This window comes from Oncorhynchus masou, chromosome 31, assembly GCF_036934945.1.
Source record: "Oncorhynchus masou masou isolate Uvic2021 chromosome 31, UVic_Omas_1.1, whole genome shotgun sequence".
NCBI lineage: Eukaryota > Metazoa > Chordata > Actinopteri > Salmoniformes > Salmonidae > Oncorhynchus > Oncorhynchus masou.
The window spans coordinates 5,873,527-5,895,794 of NC_088242.1; the positions used below are offsets into that span (position 1 = coordinate 5,873,527).

General features: G+C 46.8%; 1 protein-coding gene across 1 annotated transcript in view; it reads left to right on the plus strand.

The window, feature by feature from the left end:
* Positions 1-22,268, plus strand: part of LOC135523365 (CSC1-like protein 2) — a 93,275-nt gene that overhangs the window by 59,233 nt on the left and 11,774 nt on the right. Inside the window, exons 18-20 of the mRNA XM_064949988.1 lie at positions 15,762-15,924; positions 17,817-17,922; positions 20,721-20,888. Of these exons, the coding sequence (XP_064806060.1) occupies positions 15,762-15,924; positions 17,817-17,922; positions 20,721-20,888 (437 nt within the window). The remainder of the gene's footprint in view (positions 1-15,761; positions 15,925-17,816; positions 17,923-20,720; positions 20,889-22,268) is intronic.

The following is a 22,268-nucleotide window of genomic DNA, read 5'->3' on the forward strand; positions in this document are numbered from 1 at the left end:
AGTGTCGTCTTTAGGAAGGGCTGACCCCCTAGCAGTCTAGCCAGGGGTATTTTAATCTGTTAGTTTAGTGTCGTCTTTAGGAAGGGCTGACCCCTAGCAGCCTAGCCAGGGGTATGTTAATCTGTTTAGTGTCGTCTTTAGGCAGGGCTGACCCCCTAGCAGCCTAGCCAGGGGTATGTTAATCTGTTTAGTGTCGTCTTTAGGAAGGGCTGACCCCTAGCAGCCTAGCCAGGGGTATTTTAATCTGTTAGTTTAGTGTCGTCTTTAGGAAGGGCTGACCCCCTAGCAGCCTAGCCAGGGGTATTTTAATCTGTTAGTTTAGTGTCGTCTTTAGGAAGGGCTGACCCCCTAGCAGCCTAGCCAGGGGTATTTTAATCTGTTAGTTTAGTGTCGTCTTTAGGAAGGGCTGACCCCTAGCAGCCTAGCCAGGGGTATTTTAATCTGTTTAGTGTCGTCTTTAGGAAGGGCTGACCCCCTAGCAGTCTAGCCAGGGGTATGTTAATCTGTTTAGTGTCGTCTTTAGGAAGGGCTGACCCCCTAGCAGCCTAGCCAGGGGTATTTTAATCTGTTTAGTGTCGTCTTTAGGAAGGGCTGACCCCCTAGCAGCCTAGCCAGGGGTATGTTAATCTGTTAGTTTAGTGTCGTCTTTAGGAAGGGCTGACCCCCTAGCAGCCTAGCCAGGGGTATTTTAATCTGTTAGTTTAGTGTCATCTTTAGGAAGGGCTGACCCCCTAGCAGCCTAGCTAGGGGTATTTTAATCTGTTAGTTTAGTGTCGTCTTTAGGAAGGGCTGACCCCTAGCAGCCTAGCCAGGGGTATTTTAATCTGTTAGTTTAGTGTCGTCTTTAGGAAGGGCTGACCCCCTAGCAGTCTAGCCAGGGGTATTTTAATCTGTTTAGTGTCGTCTTTAGGAAGGGCTGACCCCCTAGCAGCCTAGCCAGGGGTATTTTAATCTGTTAGTTTAGTGTCGTCTTTAGGAAGGGCTGACCCCTAGCAGTCTAGCCAGGGGTATTTTAATCTGTTAGTTTAGTGTCGTCTTTAGGAAGGGCTGACCCCTAGCAGCCTAGCCAGGGGTATTTTAATCTGTTAGTTTAGTGTCGTCTTTAGGAAGGGCTGACCCCCTAGCAGCCTAGCCAGGGGTATTTTAATCTGTTAGTTTAGTGTCGTCTTTAGGAAGGGCTGACCCCCTAGCAGCCTAGCCAGGGGTATTTTAATCTGTTTAGTGTCGTCTTTAGGAAGGGCTGACCCCTAGCAGCCTAGCCAGGGGTATTTTAATCTGTTAGTTTAGTGTCATCTTTAGGAAGGGCTGACCCCCTAGCAGCCTAGCCAGGGGTATTTTAATCTGTTTAGTGTCGTCTTTAGGAAGGGCTGACCCCCTAGCAGCCTGGCCAGGGGTATTTTAATCTGTTTAGTGTCGTCTTTAGGAAGGGCTGACCCCCTAGCAGCCTGGCCAGGGGTATTTTAATCTGTTAGTTTAGTGTCGTCTTTTAGGAAGGGCTGACCCCCTAGCAGCCTAGCCAGGGGTATTTTAATCTGTTTAGTGTCGTCTTTAGGAAGGGCTGACCCCTAGCAGCCTAGCCAGGGGTATTTTAATCTGTTTAGTGTCGTCTTTAGGAAGGGCTGACCCCTAGCAGCCTAGCCAGGGGTATTTTAATCTGTTTAGTGTCGTCTTTAGGAAGGGCTGACCCCTAGCAGGCTAGCCAGGGGTATTTTAATCTGTTTAGTGTCGTCTTTAGGAAGGGCTGACCCCCTAGCAGCCTAGCCAGGGGTATGTTAATCTGTTTAGTGTCGTCTTTAGGAAGGGCTGACCCCCTAGCAGCCTAGCCAGGGGTATTTTAATCTGTTTAGTGTCGTCTTTTAGGAAGGGCTGACCCCTAGCAGCCTAGCCAGGGGTATTTTAATCTGTTTAGTGTCGTCTTTAGGAAGGGCTGACCCCCTAGCAGCCTAGCCAGGGGTATTTTAATCTGTTTAGTGTCGTCTTTAGGAAGGGCTGACCCCTAGCAGCCTGGCCAGGGGTATTTTAATCTGTTAGTTTAGTGTCGTCTTTAGGAAGGGCTGACCCCCTAGCAGCCTAGCCAGGGGTATTTTAATCTGTTAGTTTAGTGTCATCTTTAGGAAGGGCTGACCCCCTAGCAGCCTAGCTAGGGGTATTTTAATCTGTTAGTTTAGTGTCGTCTTTAGGAAGGGCTGACCCCCTAGCAGCCTAGCCAGGGGTATTTTAATCTGTTAGTTTAGTGTCGTCTTTAGGAAGGGCTGACCCCCTAGCAGCCTAGCCAGGGTATTTTAATCTGTTAGTTTAGTGTCGTCTTTAGGAAGGGCTGACCCCCTAGCAGCCTAGCCAGGGGTATTTTAATCTGTTAGTTTAGTGTCGTCTTTAGGAAGGGCTGACCCCCTAGCAGCCTAGCCAGGGGTATTTTAATCTGTTTAGTGTCGTCTTTAGGAAGGGCTGACCCCCTAGCAGCCTAGCCAGGGGTATTTTAATCTGTTTAGTGTCGTCTTTAGGAAGGGCTGACCCCCTAGCAGCCTAGCCAGGGTATTTTAATCTGTTTAGTGTCGTCTTTAGGAAGGGCTGACCCCTAGCAGCCTAGCCAGGGGTATTTTAATCTGTTTAGTGTCGTCTTTAGGAAGGGCTGACCCCCTAGCAGCCTAGCCAGGGGTATTTTAATCTGTTAGTTTAGTGTCGTCTTTAGGAAGGGCTGACCCCTAGCAGCCTAGCCAGGGGTATTTTAATCTGTTTAGTGTCGTCTTTAGGAAGGGCTGACCCCCTAGCAGCCTAGCCAGGGGTATGTTAATCTGTTAGTTTAGTGTCGTCTTTAGGAAGGGCTGACCCCCTAGCAGCCTAGCCAGGGGTATGTTAATCTGTTTAGTATCGTCTTTAGGAAGGGCTGACCCCCTAGCAGCCTAGCCAGGGGTATTTTAATCTGTTTAGTGTCGTCTTTAGGAAGGGCTGACCCCCTAGCAGCCTAGCCAGGGGTATTTTAATCTGTTTAGTGTCGTTTTAGGAAGGGCTGACCCCCTAGCAGCCTAGCCAGGGGTATATTAATCTGTTTAGTGTCGTCTTTAGGAAGGGCTGACCCCCTAGCAGCCTAGCCAGGGGTATTTTAATCTGTTAGTTTAGTGTCGTCTTTAGGAAGGGCTGACCCCCTAGCAGCCTAGCCAGGGGTATTTTAATCTGTTAGTTTAGTGTCATCTTTAGGAAGGGCTGACCCCCTAGCAGCCTAGCCAGGGGTATTTTAATCTGTTAGTTTAGTGTCGTCTTTAGGAAGGGCTGACCCCCTAGCAGCCTAGCCAGGGGTATTTTAATCTGTTTAGTGTCGTCTTTAGGAAGGGCTGACCCCCTAGCAGCCTAGCCAGGGGTATGTTAATCTGTTAGTTTAGTGTCGTCTTTAGGAAGGGCTGACCCCCTAGCAGCCTAGCCAGGGGTATTTTAATCTGTTAGTTTAGTGTCGTCTTTAGGAAGGGCTGACCCCCTAGCAGCCTAGCCAGGGGTATTTTAATCTGTTAGTTTAGTGTCGTCTTTAGGAAGGGCTGACCCCCTAGCAGCCTAGCCAGGGGTATTTTAATCTGTTAGTTTAGTGTCGTCTTTAGGAAGGGCTGACCCCTAGCAGCCTAGCCAGGGGTATTTTAATCTGTTAGTTTAGTGTCGTCTTTAGGAAGGGCTGACCCCTAGCAGCCTAGCCAGGGGTATTTTAATCTGTTAGTTTAGTGTCGTCTTTAGGAAGGGCTGACCCCTAGCAGCCTAGCCAGGGGTATTTTAATCTGTTTAGTGTCGTCTTTAGGAAGGGCTGACCCCCTAGCAGCCTAGCCAGGGGTATGTTAATCTGTTTAGTGTCGTCTTTAGGAAGGGCTGACCCCCTAGCAGTCTAGCCAGGGTATTTTAATCTGTTTAGTGTCGTCTTTAGGAAGGGCTGACCCCCTAGCAGCCTAGCCAGGGGTATTTTAATCTGTTAGTTTAGTGTCGTCTTTAGGAAGGGCTGACCCCCTAGCAGCCTAGCCAGGGGTATTTTAATCTGTTTAGTGTCGTCTTTAGGAAGGGCTGACCCCCTAGCAGCCTAGCCAGGGGTATTTTAATTTGTTAGTTTAGTGTCGTCTTTAGGAAGGGCTGACCCCTAGCAGCCTAGCCAGGGGTATGTTAATCTGTTAGTTTAGTGTCGTCTTTAGGAAGGGCTGACCCCTAGCAGCCTAGCCAGGGGTATGTTAATCTGTTAGTTTAGTGTCGTCTTTAGGAAGGGCTGACCCCCTAGCAGCCTAGCCAGGGGTATGTTAATCTGTTAGTTTAGTGTCGTCTTTAGGAAGGGCTGACCCCCTAGCAGCCTAGCCAGGGTATTTTAATCTGTTTAGTGTCATCTATTAGGAAGGGCTGACCCCCTAGCAGCCTAGCCAGGGGTATTTTAATCTGTTAGTTTAGTGTCGTCTTTTAGGAAGGGCTGACCCCCTAGCAGCCTAGCCAGGGGTATTTTAATCTGTTTAGTGTCGTCTTTAGGAAGGGCTGACCCCCTAGCAACCTAGCCAGGGGTATTTTAATCTGTTTAGTGTCGTCTTTAGGAAGGGCTGACCCCTAGCAGCCTAGCCAGGGGTATTTTAATCTGTTTAGTGTCGTCTTTAGGAAGGGCTGACCCCCTAGCAGCCTAGCCAGGGGTATTTTAATCTGTTAGTTTAGTGTCGTCTTTAGGAAGGGCTGACCCCCTAGCAGCCTAGCCAGGGGTATTTTAATCTGTTAGTTTAGTGTCGTCTTTAGGAAGGGCTGACCCCCTAGCAGCCTAGCCAGGGGTATTTTAATCTGTTTAGTGTCGTCTTTAGGAAGGGCTGACCCCCTAGCAGCCTAGCCAGGGGTATTTTAATCTGTTAGTTTAGTGTCGTCTTTAGGAAGGGCTGACCCCCTAGCAGCCTAGCCAGGGGTATTTTAATCTGTTAGTTTAGTGTCGTCTTTAGGAAGGGCTGACCCCCTAGCAGCCTAGCCAGGGGTATTTTAATCTGTTTAGTGTCGTCTTTAGGAAGGGCTGACCCCTAGCAGCCTAGCCAGGGGTATTTTAATCTGTTTAGTGTCGTCTTTAGGGGCTGACCCCCTAGCAGCCTAGCCAGGGGTATTTTAATCTGTTAGTTTAGTGTCGTCTTTAGGAAGGGCTGACCCCTAGCAGCCTAGCCAGGGGTATTTTAATCTGTTTAGTGTTTAGAAGGGCTGACCCCCTAGCAGCCTAGCCAGGGGTATTTTAATCTGTTAGTTTAGGAAGGAAGGGCTGACCCCCTAGCAGCCTAGCCAGGGGTATTTTAATCTGTTAGTTTAGTGTCGTCTTTAGGAAGGGCTGACCCCTAGCAGCCTAGCCAGGGGTATTTTAATCTGTTAGTTTAGTGTCGTCTTTAGGAAGGGCTTAGCAGCCTAGGGGTATTTTAATCTGTTAGTTTAGTGTCGTCTTTAGGAAGGGCTGACCCCCTAGCAGCCTAGCCAGGGGTATTTTAATCTGTTGTTTAGTGTCGTCTTTAGGAAGGGCTGACCCCCTAGCAGCCTAGCCAGGGGTATTTTAATCTGTTAGTTTAGTGTCTTTAGGAAGGGCTCTTTAGGGGTATTTTAATCTGTTAGTTTAGGCGTCTTTGAGGGCCCCCTAGCAGCCTAGCCAGGGGTATTTTAATCTGTTAGTTTAGTGTCGTCTTTAGGAAGGGCTGACCCCCTAGCAGCCTAGCCAGGGGTATTTTAATCTGTTAGTTTAGTGTCGTCTTTAGGAAGGGCTGACCCCCTAGCAGCCTAGCCAGGGGTATTTTAATCTGTTAGTTTAGTGTCGTCTTTAGGAAGGGCTGACCCCCTAGCAGCCTAGCCAGGGGTATTTTAATCTGTTAGTTTAGTGTCGTCTTTAGGAAGGGCTGACCCCCTAGCAGCCTAGCCAGGGGTATTTTAATCTGTTAGTTTAGTGTCGTCTTTAGGAAGGGCTGACCCCCTAGCAGCCTAGCCAGGGGTATGTTAATCTGTTTAGTGTCGTCTTTTAGGAAGGGCTGACCCCCTAGCAACCTAGCCAGGGGTATTTTAATCTGTTTAGTGTCGTCTTTAGGAAGGGCTGACCCCCTAGCAGCCTAGCCAGGGGTATTTTAATCTGTTTAGTGTCGTCTTTAGGAAGGGCTGACCCCTAGCAGCCTAGCCAGGGGTATTTTAATCTGTTTAGTGTCGTCTTTAGGAAGGGCTGACCCCTAGCAGCCTAGTCAGGGGTATGTTAATCTGTTTAGTGTGTCTTTAGGAAGGGCTGACCCCTAGCAGCCTAGCCAGGGGTATTTTAATCTGTTTAGTGTCGTCTTTAGGAAGGGCTGACCCCTAGCAGTCTAGCCAGGGGTATTTTAATCTGTTAGTTTAGTGTCGTCTTTAGGAAGGGCTGACCCCTAGCAGCCTAGCCAGGGGTATTTTAATCTGTTAGTTTAGTGTCGTCTTTAGGAAGGGCTGACCCCCTAGCAGCCTAGCCAGGGGTATTTTAATCTGTTAGTTTAGTGTCATCTTTAGGAAGGGCTGACCCCCTAGCAGCCTAGCCAGGGGTATTTTAATCTGTTAGTTTAGTGTCGTCTTTAGGAAGGGCTGACCCCCTAGCAGCCTAGCCAGGGGTATTTTAATCTGTTTAGTGTCGTCTTTAGGAAGGGCTGACCCCTAGCAGCCTAGCCAGGGGTATTTTAATCTGTTTAGTGTCGTCTTTAGGAAGGGCTGACCCCCTAGCAGCCTAGTCAGGGGTATGTTAATCTGTTTAGTGTCGTCTTTAGGAAGGGCTGACCCCCTAGCAGCCTAGCCAGGGGTATTTTAATCTGTTTAGTGTCGTCTTTAGGAAGGGCTGACCCCCTAGCAGTCTAGCCAGGGGTATTTTAATCTGTTAGTTTAGTGTCGTCTTTAGGAAGGGCTGACCCCCTAGCAGCCTAGCCAGGGGTATTTTAATCTGTTAGTTTAGTGTCGTCTTTAGGAAGGGCTGACCCCCTAGCAGCCTAGCCAGGGGTATTTTAATCTGTTAGTTTAGTGTCATCTTTAGGAAGGGCTGACCCCCTAGCAGCCTAGCCAGGGGTATTTTAATCTGTTAGTTTAGTGTCGTCTTTAGGAAGGGCTGACCCCCTAGCAGCCTAGCCAGGGGTATTTTAATCTGTTTAGTGTCGTCTTTAGGAAGGGCTGACCCCCTAGCAGCCTAGCCAGGGGTATTTTAATCTGTTTAGTGTCGTCTTTAGGAAGGGCTGACCCCTAGCAGCCTAGCCAGGGGTATTTTAATCTGTTAGTTTAGTGTCGTCTTTAGGAAGGGCTGACCCCCTAGCAGGCTAGCCAGGGGTATTTTAATCTGTTTAGTGTCGTCTTTAGGAAGGGCTGACCCCCTAGCAGCCTAGCCAGGGGTATTTTAATCTGTTTAGTGTCGTCTTTAGGAAGGGCTGACCCCCTAGCAGCCTAGCCAGGGGTATTTTAATCTGTTAGTTTAGTGTCGTCTTTAGGAAGGGCTGACCCCCTAGCAGCCTAGCCAGGGGTATTTTAATCTGTTAGTTTAGTGTCGTCTTTAGGAAGGGCTGACCCCTAGCAGCCTAGCCAGGGGTATTTTAATCTGTTAGTTTAGTGTCGTCTTTAGGAAGGGCTGACCCCCTAGCAGCCTAGCCAGGGGTATTTTAATCTGTTAGTTTAGTGTCGTCTTTAGGAAGGGCTGACCCCCTAGCAGCCTAGCCAGGGGGTATTTTAATCTGTTAGTTTAGTGTCGTCTTTAGGAAGGGCTGACCCCCTAGCAGCCTAGCCAGGGGTATTTTAATCTGTTTAGTGTCGTCTTTAGGAAGGGCTGACCCCCTAGCAGCCTAGCCAGGGGTATTTTAATCTGTTTAGTGTCGTCTTTAGGAAGGGCTGACCCCCTAGCAGCCTAGCCAGGGGTATTTTAATCTGTTAGTTTAGTGTCGTCTTTAGGAAGGGCTGACCCCCTAGCAGTCTAGCCAGGGTATTTTAATCTGTTTAGTGTCGTCTTTAGGAAGGGCTGACCCCCTAGCAGCCTAGCCAGGGGTATTTTAATCTGTTAGTTTAGTGTCGTCTTTAGGAAGGGCTGACCCCCTAGCAGCCTAGCCAGGGGTATTTTAATCTGTTTAGTGTCGTCTTTAGGAAGGGCTGACCCCCTAGCAGCCTAGCCAGGGTATTTTAATCTGTTAGTTTAGTGTCGTCTTTAGGAAGGGCTGACCCCCTAGCAGCCTAGCCAGGGGTATGTTAATCTGTTAGTTTAGTGTCGTCTTTAGGAAGGGCTGACCCCCTAGCAGCCTAGCCAGGGGTATTTTAATCTGTTAGTTTAGTGTCGTCTTTAGGAAGGGCTGACCCCCTAGCAGCCTAGCCAGGGGTATTTTAATCTGTTTAGTGTCGTCTTTAGGAAGGGCTGACCCCCTAGCAGCCTAGCCAGGGGTATGTTAATCTGTTTAGTGTCGTCTTTAGGAAGGGCTGACCCCCTAGCAGCCTAGCCAGGGGTATGTTAATCTGTTAGTTTAGTGTCGTCTTTAGGAAGGGCTGACCCCCTAGCAGCCTAGCCAGGGGTATTTTAATCTGTTAGTTTAGTGTCGTCTTTAGGAAGGGCTGACCCCTAGCAGCCTAGCCAGGGGTATGTTAATCTGTTAGTTTAGTGTCGTCTTTAGGAAGGGCTGACCCCCTAGCAGCCTAGCCAGGGGTATTTTAATCTGTTTAGTGTCGTCTTTAGGAAGGGCTGACCCCCAGCAGCCTAGCCAGGGGTATTTTAATCTGTTTAGTGTCGTCTTTAGGAAGGGCTGACCCCTAGCAGTCTAGCCAGGGGTATGTTAATCTGTTAGTTTAGTGTCGTCTTTAGGAAGGGCTGACCCCTAGCAGCCTAGCCAGGGGTATGTTAATCTGTTAGTTTAGTGTCGTCTTTAGGAAGGGCTGACCCCCTAGCAGCCTAGCCAGGGGTATTTTAATCTGTTTAGTGTCGTCTTTAGGAAGGGCTGACCCCCCAGCAGCCTAGCCAGGGGTATTTTAATCTGTTTAGTGTCGTCTTTAGGAAGGGCTGACCCCCTAGCAGCCTAGCCAGGGGTATTTTAATCTGTTAGTTTAGTGTCGTCTTTAGGAAGGGCTGACCCCCTAGCAGTCTAGCCAGGGGTATTTTAATCTGTTTAGTGTCGTCTTTAGGAAGGGCTGACCCCTAGCAGCCTAGCCAGGGGTATTTTAATCTGTTTAGTGTCGTCTTTAGGAAGGGCTGACCCCTAGCAGCCTAGCCAGGGGTATGTTAATCTGTTTAGTGTCGTCTTTAGGAAGGGCTGACCCCCTAGCAGCCTAGCCAGGGTATTTTAATCTGTTTAGTGTCGTCTTTAGGAAGGGCTGACCCCTAGCAGCCTAGCCAGGGGTATTTTAATCTGTTTAGTGTCGTCTTTAGGAAGGGCTGACCCCCTAGCAGCCTAGCCAGGGGTATTTTAATCTGTTAGTTTAGTGTCATCTTTAGGAAGGGCTGACCCCCTAGCAGTCTAGCCAGGGGTATGTTAATCTGTTAGTTTAGTGTCGTCTTTAGGAAGGGCTGACCCCCTAGCAGCCTAGCCAGGGGTATTTTAATCTGTTTAGTGTCGTCTTTAGGAAGGGCTGACCCCCTAGCAGGCTAGCCAGGGGTATGTTAATCTGTTTAGTGTCGTCTTTAGGAAGGGCTGACCCCCTAGCAGCCTAGCCAGGGTATTTTAATCTGTTTAGTGTCGTCTTTAGGAAGGGCTGACCCCCAGCAGCCTAGCCAGGGGTATTTTAATCTGTTTAGTGTCGTCTTTAGGAAGGGCTGACGCCCCTAGCAGCCTAGCCAGGGGTATTTTAATCTGTTTAGTGTCGTCTTTAGGAAGGGCTGACCCCCTAGCAGTCTAGCCAGGGGTATTTTAATCTGTTAGTTTAGTGTCGTCTTTTAGGAAGGGCTGACCCCCTAGCAGCCTAGCCAGGGGTATGTTAATCTGTTTAGTGTCGTCTTTAGGAAGGGCTGACCCCCTAGCAGCCTAGCCAGGGGTATTTTAATCTGTTTAGTGTCGTCTTTAGGAAGGGCTGACCCCCTAGCAGCCTAGCCAGGGGTATTTTAATCTGTTAGTTTAGTGTCGTCTTTAGGAAGGGCTGACCCCCTAGCAGCCTAGCCAGGGGTATTTTAATCTGTTAGTTTAGTGTCGTCTTTAGGAAGGGCTGACCCCTAGCAGTCTAGCCAGGGGTATTTTAATCTGTTTAGTGTCGTCTTTAGGAAGGGCTGACCCCTAGCAGCCTAGCCAGGGGTATTTTAATCTGTTAGTTTAGTGTCGTCTTTAGGAAGGGCTGACCCCCTAGCAGCCTAGCCAGGGGTATTTTAATCTGTTAGTTTAGTGTCGTCTTTAGGAAGGGCTGACCCCCTAGCAGCCTAGCCAGGGGTATTTTAATCTGTTTAGTGTCGTCTTTAGGAAGGGCTGACCCCTAGCAGCCTAGCCAGGGGTATGTTAATCTGTTTAGTGTCGTCTTTAGGAAGGGCTGACCCCCTAGCAGCCTAGCCAGGGGTATTTTAATCTGTTAGTTTAGTGTCGTCTTTAGGAAGGGCTGACCCCCTAGCAGCCTAGCCAGGGGTATTTTAATCTGTTTAGTGTCGTCTTTAGGAAGGGCTGACCCCTAGCAGCCTAGCCAGGGATATTTTAATCTGTTATTTTAGTGTCGTCTTTAGGAAGGGCTGACCCCCTAGCAGCCTAGCCAGGGGTATTTTAATCTGTTTAGTGTCGTCTTTAGGAAGGGCTGACCCCTAGCAGCCTAGCCAGGGGTATTTTAATCTGTTAGTTTAGTGTCGTCTTTAGGAAGGGCTGACCCCCTAGCAGCTAGCCAGGGGTATTTTAATCTGTTTAGTGTCGTCTTTAGGAAGGGCTGACCCCTAGCAGCCTAGCCAGGGGTATTTTAATCTGTTTAGTGTCGTCTTTAGGAAGGGCTGACCCCCTAGCAGCCTAGCCAGGGGTATTTTGATCTGTTAGTTTAGTGTCGTCTTTAGGAAGGGCTGACCCCTAGCAGCCTAGCCAGGGGTATTTTAATCTGTTAGTTTAGTGTCGTCTTTAGGAAGGGGCTGACCCCCTAGCAGGCTAGCCAGGGGTATTTTAATCTGTTAGTTTAGTGTCGTCTTTAGGAAGGGCTGACCCCTAGCAGGCTAGCCAGGGGTATTTTAATCTGTTAGTTTAGTGTCGTCTTTAGGAAGGGCTGACCCCCTAGCAGCCTAGCCAGGGGTATTTTAATCTGTTTAGTGTCGTCTTTAGGAAGGGCTGACCCCTAGCAGCCTAGCCAGGGGTATTTTAATCTGTTTAGTGTCGTCTTTAGGAAGGGCTGACCCCCTAGCAGCCTAGCCAGGGGTATTTTAATCTGTTTAGTGTCGTCTTTAGGAAGGGCTGACCCCCTAGCAGCCTAGCCAGGGGTATTTTAATCTGTTTAGTGTCGTCTTTAGGAAGGGCTGACCCCCTAGCAGCCTAGCCAGGGGTATTTTAATCTGTTAGTTTAGTGTCGTCTTTAGGAAGGGCTGACCCCCTAGCAGCCTAGCCAGGGGTATTTTAATCTGTTAGTTTAGTGTCGTCTTTAGGAAGGGCTGACCCCCTAGCAGCCTAGCCAGGGGTATTTTAATCTGTTAGTTTAGTGTCGTCTTTAGGAAGGGCTGACCCCCTAGCAGCCTAGCCAGGGGTATTTTAATCTGTTAGTTTAGTGTCGTCTTTAGGAAGGGCTGACCCCTAGCAGCCTAGCCAGGGGGTATTTTAATCTGTTAGTTTAGTGTCGTCTTTAGGAAGGGCTGACCCCCTAGCAGCCTAGCCAGGGGTATTTTAATCTGTTTAGTGTCGTCTTTAGGAAGGGCTGACCCCCTAGCAGCCTAGCCAGGGGTATTTTAATCTGTTTAGTGTCGTCTTTAGGAAGGGCTGACCCCCTAGCAGCCTAGCCAGGGGTATTTTAATCTGTTTAGTGTCGTCTTTAGGAAGGGCTGACCCCCTAGCAGCCTAGCCAGGGGTATGTTAATCTGTTAGTTTAGTGTCGTCTTTAGGAAGGGCTGACCCCCTAGCAGCCTAGCCAGGGGTATTTTAATCTGTTTAGTGTCGTCTTTAGGAAGGGCTGACCCCCTAGCAGCCTAGCCAGGGGTATTTTAATCTGTTAGTTTAGTGTCGTCTTTAGGAAGGGCTGACCCCCTAGCAGTCTAGCCAGGGGTATTTTAATCTGTTTAGTGTCGTCTTTAGGAAGGGCTGACCCCCTAGCAGCCTAGCCAGGGGTATTTTAATCTGTTAGTTTAGTGTCGTCTTTAGGAAGGGCTGACCCCTAGCAGTCTAGCCAGGGGTATTTTAATCTGTTTAGTGTCATCTTTAGGAAGGGCTGACCCCCTAACAGTCTAGCCAGGGTATTTTAATCTGTTTAGTGTCGTCTTTAGGAAGGGCTGACCCCCTAGCAGCCTAGCCAGGGTATTTTAATCTGTTTAGTGTCGTCTTTAGGAAGGGCTGACCCCCTATCAGCCTAGCCAGGGGTATTTTAATCTGTTAGTTTAGTGTCATCTTTAGGAAGGGCTGACCCCCTAGCAGTCTAGCCAGGGGTATGTTAATCTGTTAGTTTAGTGTCGTCTTTAGGAAGGGCTGACCCCTAGCAGCCTAGCCAGGGGTATTTTAATCTGTTTAGTGTCGTCTTTAGGAAGGGCTGACCCCTAGCAGTCTAGCCAGGGGTATTTTAATCTGTTTAGTGTCGTCTTTAGGAAGGGCTGACCCCCAGCAGCCTAGCCAGGGGTATTTTAATCTGTTTAGTGTCGTCTTTAGGAAGGGCTGACCCCCTAGCAGCCTAGCCAGGGGTATTTTAATCTGTTTAGTGTCGTCTTTAGGAAGGGCTGACCCCCTAGCAGTCTAGCCAGGGGTATTTTAATCTGTTAGTTTAGTGTCGTCTTTTAGGAAGGGCTGACCCCCTAGCAGCCTAGCCAGGGGTATGTTAATCTGTTTAGTGTCGTCTTTAGGAAGGGCTGACCCCCTAGCAGCCTAGCCAGGGGTATTTTAATCTGTTTAGTGTCGTCTTTAGGAAGGGCTGACCCCCTAGCAGCCTAGCCAGGGGTATTTTAATCTGTTAGTTTAGTGTCGTCTTTAGGAAGGGCTGACCCCCTAGCAGCCTAGCCAGGGGTATTTTAATCTGTTAGTTTAGTGTCGTCTTTAGGAAGGGCTGACCCCCTAGCAGCCTAGCCAGGGGTATTTTAATCTGTTAGTTTAGTGTCGTCTTTAGGAAGGGCTGACCCCCTAGCAGCCTAGCCAGGGGTATGTTAATCTGTTAGTTTAGTGTCGTCTTTAGGAAGGGCTGACCCCTAGCAGCCTAGCCAGGGGTATTTTAAACTGTTAGTTTAGTGTCGTCTTTAGGAAGGGCTGACCCCTAGCAGCCTAGCCAGGGTATGTTAATCTGTTTAGTGTCGTCTTTAGGAAGGGCTGACCCCCTAGCAGCCTAGCCAGGGGTATTTTAATCTGTTAGTTTAGTGTCGTCTTTAGGAAGGGCTGACCCCCTAGCAGCCTAGCCAGGGGTATTTTAATCTGTTAGTTTAGTGTCGTCTTTAGGAAGGGCTGACCCCCTAGCAGCCTAGCCAGGGGTATGTTAATCTGTTAGTTTAGTGTCGTCTTTAGGAAGGGCTGACCCCCTAGCAGCCTAGCCAGGGGTATTTTAATCTGTTTAGTGTCGTCTTTAGGAAGGGCTGACCCCTAGCAGCCTAGCCAGGGGTATTTTAATCTGTTTAGTGTCGTCTTTAGGAAGGGCTGACCCCCTAGCAACCTAGCCAGGGGTATTTTAATCTGTTTAGTGTCGTCTTTAGGAAGGGCTGACCCCCTAGCAGCCTAGCCAGGGATATTTTAATCTGTTATTTTAGTGTCGTCTTTAGGAAGGGCTGACCCCCTAGCAGCCTAGCCAGGGGTATTTTAATCTGTTTAGTGTCGTCTTTAGGAAGGGCTGACCCCCTAGCAGCCTAGCCAGGGGTATTTTAATCTGTTTAGTGTCGTCTTTAGGAAGGGCTGACCCCCTAGCAACCTAGCCAGGGGTATGTTAATCTGTTTAGTGTCGTCTTTAGAAGGGCTGACCCCCTAGCAGCCTAGCCAGGGGTATTTTAATCTGTTAGTTTAGTGTCGTCTTTAGGAAGGGCTGACCCCTAGCAGCCTAGCCAGGGGTATTTTAATCTGTTAGTTTAGTGTCGTCTTTAGGAAGGGCTGACCCCCTAGCAGGCTAGCCAGGGGTATTTTAATCTGTTAGTTTAGTGTCGTCTTTAGGAAGGGCTGACCCCTAGCAGGCTAGCCAGGGGTATTTTAATCTGTTAGTTTAGTGTCGTCTTTAGGAAGGGCTGACCCCCTAGCAGCCTAGCCAGGGGTATGTTAATCTGTTTAGTGTCATCTTTAGGAAGGGCTGACCCCCTAGCAGCCTAGCCAGGGGTATTTTAATCTGTTTAGTGTCGTCTTTAGGAAGGGCTGACCCCCTAGCAGCCTAGCCAGGGGTATTTTAATCTGTTTAGTGTCGTCTTTAGGAAGGGCTGACCCCCTAGCAGCCTAGCCAGGGGTATGTTAATCTGTTTAGTGTCGTCTTTAGGAAGGGCTGACCCCCTAGCAGCCTAGCCAGGGGTATTTTAATCTGTTAGTTTAGTGTCGTCTTTAGGAAGGGCTGACCCCCTAGCAGCCTAGCCAGGGGTATTTTAATCTGTTAGTTTAGTGTCGTCTTTAGGAAGGGCTGACCCCCTAGCAGGCTAGCCAGGGGTATTTTAATCTGTTAGTTTAGTGTCGTCTTTAGGAAGGGCTGACCCCCTAGCAGGCTAGCCAGGGGTATTTTAATCTGTTAGTTTAGTGTCGTCTTTAGGAAGGGCTGACCCCCTAGCAGCCTAGCCAGGGGTATTTTAATCTGTTTAGTGTCGTCTTTAGGAAGGGCTGACCCCCTAGCAGCCTAGCCAGGGGTATTTTAATCTGTTTAGTGTCGTCTTTAGGAAGGGCTGACCCCCTAGCAGCCTAGCCAGGGGTATTTTAATCTGTTAGTTTAGTGTCGTCTTTAGGAAGGGCTGACCCCCTAGCAGCCTAGCCAGGGGTATTTTAATCTGTTAGTTTAGTGTCGTCTTTAGGAAGGGCTGACCCCCTAGCAGCCTAGCCAGGGGTATTTTAATCTGTTTAGTGTCGTCTTTAGGAAGGGCTGACCCCCTAGCAGTCTAGCCAGGGTATTTTAATCTGTTAGTTTAGTGTCGTCTTTAGGAAGGGGCTGACCCCCTAGCAGCCTAGCCAGGGGTATTTTAATCTGTTTAGTGTCGTCTTTAGGAAGGGCTGACCCCCTAGCAGCCTAGCCAGGGGTATTTTAATCTGTTAGTTTAGTGTCGTCTTTAGGAAGGGCTGACCCCCTAGCAGGCTAGCCAGGGGTATTTTAATCTGTTTAGTGTCGTCTTTAGGAAGGGCTGACCCCCTAGCAGCCTAGCCAGGGGTATTTTAATCTGTTAGTTTAGTGTCGTCTTTTAGGAAGATCTGACCCCCTAGCAGCCTAGCCAGGGGTATTTTAATCTTTTCTTAGTCCTACCTTGTCAGGTAACAATGATCTCCTCTGGACCAATCAGAACAGCTTCCTTGTTCTCTCATCATATTGTGTCCTTATGGAACTGGCTGTTTGATTTGATGTTAGGATAATCATTTAGGAGGGAGTAAGTCTGTCATATCCCCCTTTCACACTGTTGTCCCGACCCGTACTGGGCCGGGCCTGGTTACGTGTCCCACGTCGCTTCCGAAACCACGCTGCAATGAGAACAGAACAAATCCAGCGTAGTGTGGAAAAGGTATGTTATTGTTGCGATGTCATTTCCTGCCCCCCCCCCCCCCCAGGTGTGTGTTCCTGCCTGACAACGGGGCGTTCTTTGTGAACTATGTCATCGCGTCGGCGTTCATCGGTAACGCCATGGATCTGCTGAGGATCCCTGGTCTGCTCATGTATATGACCCGGCTGTGTCTGGCTCGCTCTGCTGCCGAGAGACGCAACGTCAAGAGGGTGAGTAGAGGAGCGCCACCTGGTGGTGAGGAAGACCTCAGTTATTCAATCTCATAAACTACATCACTTGTTGGATGAAAATAGTTATATCAAAGATTATCTATGGACTGACAAGATAGTCAACTGACCGCTCTAATATTGGGAATAAATGTCCGGCATAAAACACAAAATATTTTTGGTCAAAGTTGCCAGAATGCCACATTCGTCCACTTAAATCAGTACATTCGTAACAACCTAAACATCACACAACTTCTATTCGATCAAATAAGCCTCATGTTGCAAATTATCAATTACATTTTATGTTGACCAAATACGACACTCCATACATAAAATCCCCACTTCTACTGTTTAACGCTGTATTTTCATGTGGACAGATTTTGGGGCGGAGTCAATTCTCTCACTTCGCCTCTTCCTCTCTGGTTATATATTACTGCAGTGTTCCCCAACCCTGGTCCTCTGGGTTGTACTGTTGGGTCTCCTGGAGAACCAGGGTTGGGAACCACTGTGCTACTGGGTCAGGGTCGAATACATTTAAAACCAGTCAATTCAGGAAGAAAACGGAAATTTCAATGAGGAAATTTCCATTTCAATTTACTTCCTGAATTGACTGTGTTGAAATGGAATGAACCCCAGCCCAGACAAGCTATGCTTTTGTTGAACTTAAGCTTCCCTAAGGACATATAATAATATCCTCCTGTTAATGTGAGTTCCAGGTCTATAACTCTATTTCTATGCTCTGCAGCACCAGGCGTATGAGTTCCAGTTCTATAACTCTATTTCTATGCTCTGCAGCACCAGGCGTATCAGTTCCAGTTCTATAACTCTATTTCTATGCTCTGCAGCACCAGGCGTATCAGTTCCAGTTCTATAACTCTTTTTCTATGTTCTGCAGCACCAGGCGTATGAGTTCCAGTTCTATAACTCTATTTCTATGCTCTGCAGCACCAGGCGTATCAGTTCCAGTTCTATAACTCTATTTCTATGCTCTGCAGCACCAGGCGTATCAGTTCCAGTTCTATAACTCTTTTTCTATGTTCTGCAGCACCAGGCGTATGAGTTCCAGTTCTATAACTCTTTTTCTATGTTCTGCAGCACCAGGCGTATGAGTTCCAGTTCTATAACTCTATTTCTATGCTCTGCAGCACCAGGCGTATGAGTTCCAGTTCTATAACTCTTTTTCTATGTTCTGCAGCACCAGGCGTATGAGTTCCAGGTCTATAACTATATTTCTATGCTCTGCAGCACCAGGCGTATGAGTTCCAGTTCTATAACTCTATTTCTATGCTCTGCAGCACCAGGCGTATGACTTCCAGTTCTATAACTCTATTTCTATGCTCTGCAGCACCAGGCGTATGAGTTCCAGTTCTATAACTCTATTTCTATGCTCTGCAGCACCAGGCGTATGAGTTCCTGTTCTATAACTCTATTTCTATGTTCTGCAGCACCAGGCGTATGAGTTCCAGGTCTATAACTCTATTTCTATGCTCTGCAGCACCAGGCGTATGAGTTCCAGTTCTATAACTCTTTTTCTATGTTCTGCAGCACCAGGCGTATGAGTTCCAGGTCTATAACTCTATTTCTATGCTCTGCAGCACCAGGCGTATGAGTTCCAGTTCTATAACTCTATTTCTATGCTCTGCAGCACCAGGTGTATGAGTTCCAGTTCTATAACTCTATTTCTATGCTCTGCAGCACCAGGCGTATGAGTTCCAGTTCTATAACTCTATTTCTATGCTCTGCAGCACCAGGCGTATGAGTTCCAGTTCTATAACTCTATTTCTATGCTCTGCAGCACCAGGCGTATGAGTTCCAGTTCTATAACTCTATTTCTATGCTCTGCAGCACCAGGCGTATGAGTTCCAGTTCTATAACTCTATTTCTATGCTCTGCAGCACCAGGCGTATGAGTTCCAGTTCGGGGCGGCCTATGCCTGGATGATGTGTGTCTTCACTGTGGTCATGACATACAGCATCACCTGTCCAATCATCGTCCCCTTCGGTGAGCTGAGATTCACGGTTACTAACTGCACACTGCACACAGAGGGTTTAAATCAACCGGGAAGAAAATATCATGGATTTTTTTACCTTTATTTAACCATGCAAGTCAGTTAAGAACAAATTCTTATTTTCAATGACGGCCTAGGAACAGTGAGTTAACTGACTGTTCAGGGGCAGAACGACAGATTTGTACCTTGTCTGCTCGGGGGTTTGAACTTGCAACCTTTCGGTTACTAGTCCAACGCTCTAACCACTAGGCTACGCTGCCGCCCCGACTTTGCACAAAGTCATCAACTATTGTTTTGAAGATGAAATTTCAACCACGCGGTTAAGTCATCTTGTTCATCCATTTTCAACATAGACAAACCTTGTATAAAATATGTTGAATTTGTACCTTTGAAACAATATCAGATCTTCACCTTAATATCCACTATAAGAAGAACAAAACTCTAGGTTGTTCCCAATGTGCTATGTTGAGAATAATTGTTGAGGAATCTCCACTTAACATATTCACTGTTGCTATCAAAGTTATTCCTAAGGGTAGGTTCAACAGAGCACATTAAGTATACCCATACCTTATCAATTATATCATCAATAATGCTAATTAGGCCTATATATGCATTTTGGGAGTCATAAACAGCTGTTGTTAAAATTGGACCCAGGACTGATCTGAAATACACCATACATAAAGAATATGACTCAATCAAATCAAAATGGATTCAAACTGGATTTAAAGTTTGATTGAATTGAGTCCTATTCTTTAACTTGAAATGGCGAAGTGGATCCAACATATCAATTATTAATTTGTAGACAGACGTGAATTCAAGCCAGACTCAGTGGCACAGATGGAACTAGCCAATCAGTAGATGGGATCTCCTTTAAATGTTGATGTTTGGTTGCGTTGTCAATCAAACACTATTCAATATAACTTTTGTAACACAGCAGAGAGCCTAAACGTTAAGACTCTCTTACAAACTAATGTAACATTCAACCTTAGAATGTTGAGGTGACAATACATGTTCTCTTATGACATCACAGAGAGCGTACGTGATCAAAGGTCTCTTGTCTGTGGGGATCTTCTCCATTGATTTAATAATCTGTGCAGAATCTTGATCTTCACTTGCGCTTTAATTAAATCTCAGTTGCAATCCAGGTCATTGGGTTGTGCTATGAGAGGAAGCACAGTGATAACACATTACATTTCGTTGTATAAATATCTGACAATCCCATTTGATCTTGGTTATGCCCGTTTTAAACGGTTCAAAGCACAGTGATAACATATTTAGGTGACAACTAAACCACAAATCAGACATTCTTTTCCCCTTGGAATACATAGTAAACATAGTGGTAAGACATTGGGATATCTACCAACCTTTGGCTGTCTTTTTGAATGTTTGATAATAGGTTGTAATCTCATTCATCAATGTATCAACCAAATAAAACCCAATTATCCACATTGAAATGACAGTGTGCCCACTGGGTGGCTTTATGCTTTGGGCTGGCTTTCCCAAGGCTTTGGGAGCTAAAATATGTGTGTGTGTCCCGGGAATATTTCTTGCCATCACCTGGCTGTGGTAGGTTATTTATCACCTGACTAGTAGGTTATTTATCACCTGGCTAGTAGGTTATTTATCACCTGACTGGTAGGTTATTTATCACCTGACTAGTAGGTTATTTATCACCTGGCTAGTAGGTTATTTATCACCTAACTAGTAGGTTATTTATCACCTGGCTAGTAGGTTATTTATCACCTGACTAGCAGGTTATTTATCACCTGACTAGTAGGTTATTTATCACCTGACTAGTAGGTTATTTATCACCTGACTGGTAGGTTATTTATCACCTGACTGGTAGGTTATTTATCACCTGACTAGCAGGTTATTTATCACCTGACTAGTAGGTTATTTATCACCTGGCTAGTAGGTTATTTATCACCTAACTAGTAGGTTATTTATCACCTGGCTAGTAGGTTATTTATCACCTGACTAGCAGGTTATTTATCACCTGACTGGAGCAGGTTATTTATCACCTGACTAGTAGGTTATTTATCACCTGACTAGTAGGTTATTTATCACCTGACTAGCAGGTTATTTATCACCTGACTAGCAGGTTATTTATCACCTGGCTAGTAGGTTATTTATCACCTGACTAGTAGGTTATTTATCACCTGACTAGTAGGTTATTTATCACCTGACTAGTAGGTTATTTATCACCTGACTAGTAGGTTATTTATCACCTGACTAGTAGGTTATTTATCACCTGACTAGTAGGTTATTTATCACCTGACTAGCAGGTTATTTATCACCTGACTGGTAGGTTATTTATCACCTGACTAGCAGGTTATTTATCACCTGACTAGCAGGTTATTTATCACCTGACTAGTAGGTTATTTATCACCTGACTAGTAGGTTATTTATCACCTGACTAGTAGGTTATTTATCACCTGACTAGTAGGTTATTTATCACCTGACTAGTAGGTTATTTATCACCTGACTAGTAGGTTATTTATCACCTGACTAGTAGGTTATTTTTCACATAACAGAATAACTATGAGAAAGTAACAATGATAAGTCAATGTTTGACAGTCAATATTCCCGGGACACGTTTCATTTCTAAAATGAAGAGGGGAAGTGACCCCTGTAGTGGGGTTTAGGGACAAGCTAGTTTTTAGGCCCACTGACTGTCCCCCCTCCCTCCCTCTCTCCGCTCCCCCCTCCCTCCCTCTCTCCGCTCCCCCCTCCCTCCCTCTCTCCGCTCCCCCTCCCTCCTCTCCTCCGCTCCCCCCCTCACTCTCTCCAGGTCTGATGTACATGCTGTTGAAGCACCTGGCAGATCGCTACAACATGTACTATGCCTACCTTCCCTCCAAGCTGGACAAGAAGATCCACTCTGGGGCCGTCAACCAGGTGGTGGCAGCACCTATCCTCTGTCTCTTCTGGCTCCTGTTCTTCTCCACTCTCCGCACAGGTACGAGGTCGCCATCTAGTGGCCGTTCTGGGCCATAACAGTCTCATATACAGGGCCTTCAGAATGTGTTCACACCTTGACTTTATCCAACATTTTATTGTTACAACCTGAATTGAAAATGGATCAAATTTAGATTATTATTTTTTTGTAACTGGCCTACACACAATACCCCATAATGTCAATGTAGAAATATGTTTTTATTTTTACAAATGAATTAAAACATTAAAATCTGACATCTCCACTGTTAGCAACAAGGCACTAAAGTAATACTGCAAAAAAAATGGAGAAACCAGTTAACATGTTGCCCTGAATGCTGTTGGATTGGAGAAACCAGTTAACATGTTGCCTTGAATGCTGTTGGATTGGAGAAACCAGTTAACATGTTGCCTTGAATGCTGTTGGATTGGAGAAACCAGTTAACATGTTGCCCTGAATGCTGTTGGATTGGAGAAACCAGTTAACATGTTGCCTTGAATGCTGTTGGATTGGAGAAACCAGTTAACATGTTGCCCTGAATGCTGTTGGATTGGAGAAACCAGTTAACATGTTGCCCAGAATGCTGTTGGATTGGAGAAACCAGTTAACATGTTGCCCTGAATGCTGTTGGATTGGAGAAACCAGTTAACATGTTGCCCTGAATGCTGTTGGATTGGAGAAACCAGTTAACATGTTGCCTTGAATGCTGTTGGATTGGAGAAACCAGTTAACATGTTGCCCTGAATGCTGTTGGATTGGAGAAACCAGTTAACATGTTTCCTTGAATGCTGTTGGATTGGAGAAACCAGTTAACATGTTGCCCTGAATGCTGTTGGATTGGAGAAACCAGTTAACATGTTGCCCAGAATGCTGTTGGATTGGAGAAACCAGTTAACATGTTGCCCTGAATGCTGTTGGATTGGAGAAACCAGTTAACATGTTGCCCAGAATGCTGTTGGATTGGAGAAACCAGTTAACATGTTGCCTTGAATGCTGTTGGATTGGAGAAACCAGTTAACATGTTGCCTTGAATGCTGTTGGATTGGAGAAACCAGTTAACCTTTTGCCCAGAATGCTGTTGGATTGGAGAAACCAGTTAACATGTTGCCCAGAATGCTGTTGGATTGGAGGTTAAACTTGGAACATTGTTATACTCAGAAGTGTAGACACTTTAGTTACAAAAAGAGACATAATGAAGCTTGGGAAGGGCTGAGTGCAAAGAAAACACATGACAGTACTGATGAGGGGAAAGCTTGATCCCAAGAATGATACCATGTTTAGAGCGACGGAGGAGACCCCCCCACAGTGGGGTACGAATACCACCTAGGGGGACGCCATGTCAGTGTCTGAGTTACAGCCGTATCAGCCCTGTGGGTCTGAATACCACCTAGGGGGACGCCATGT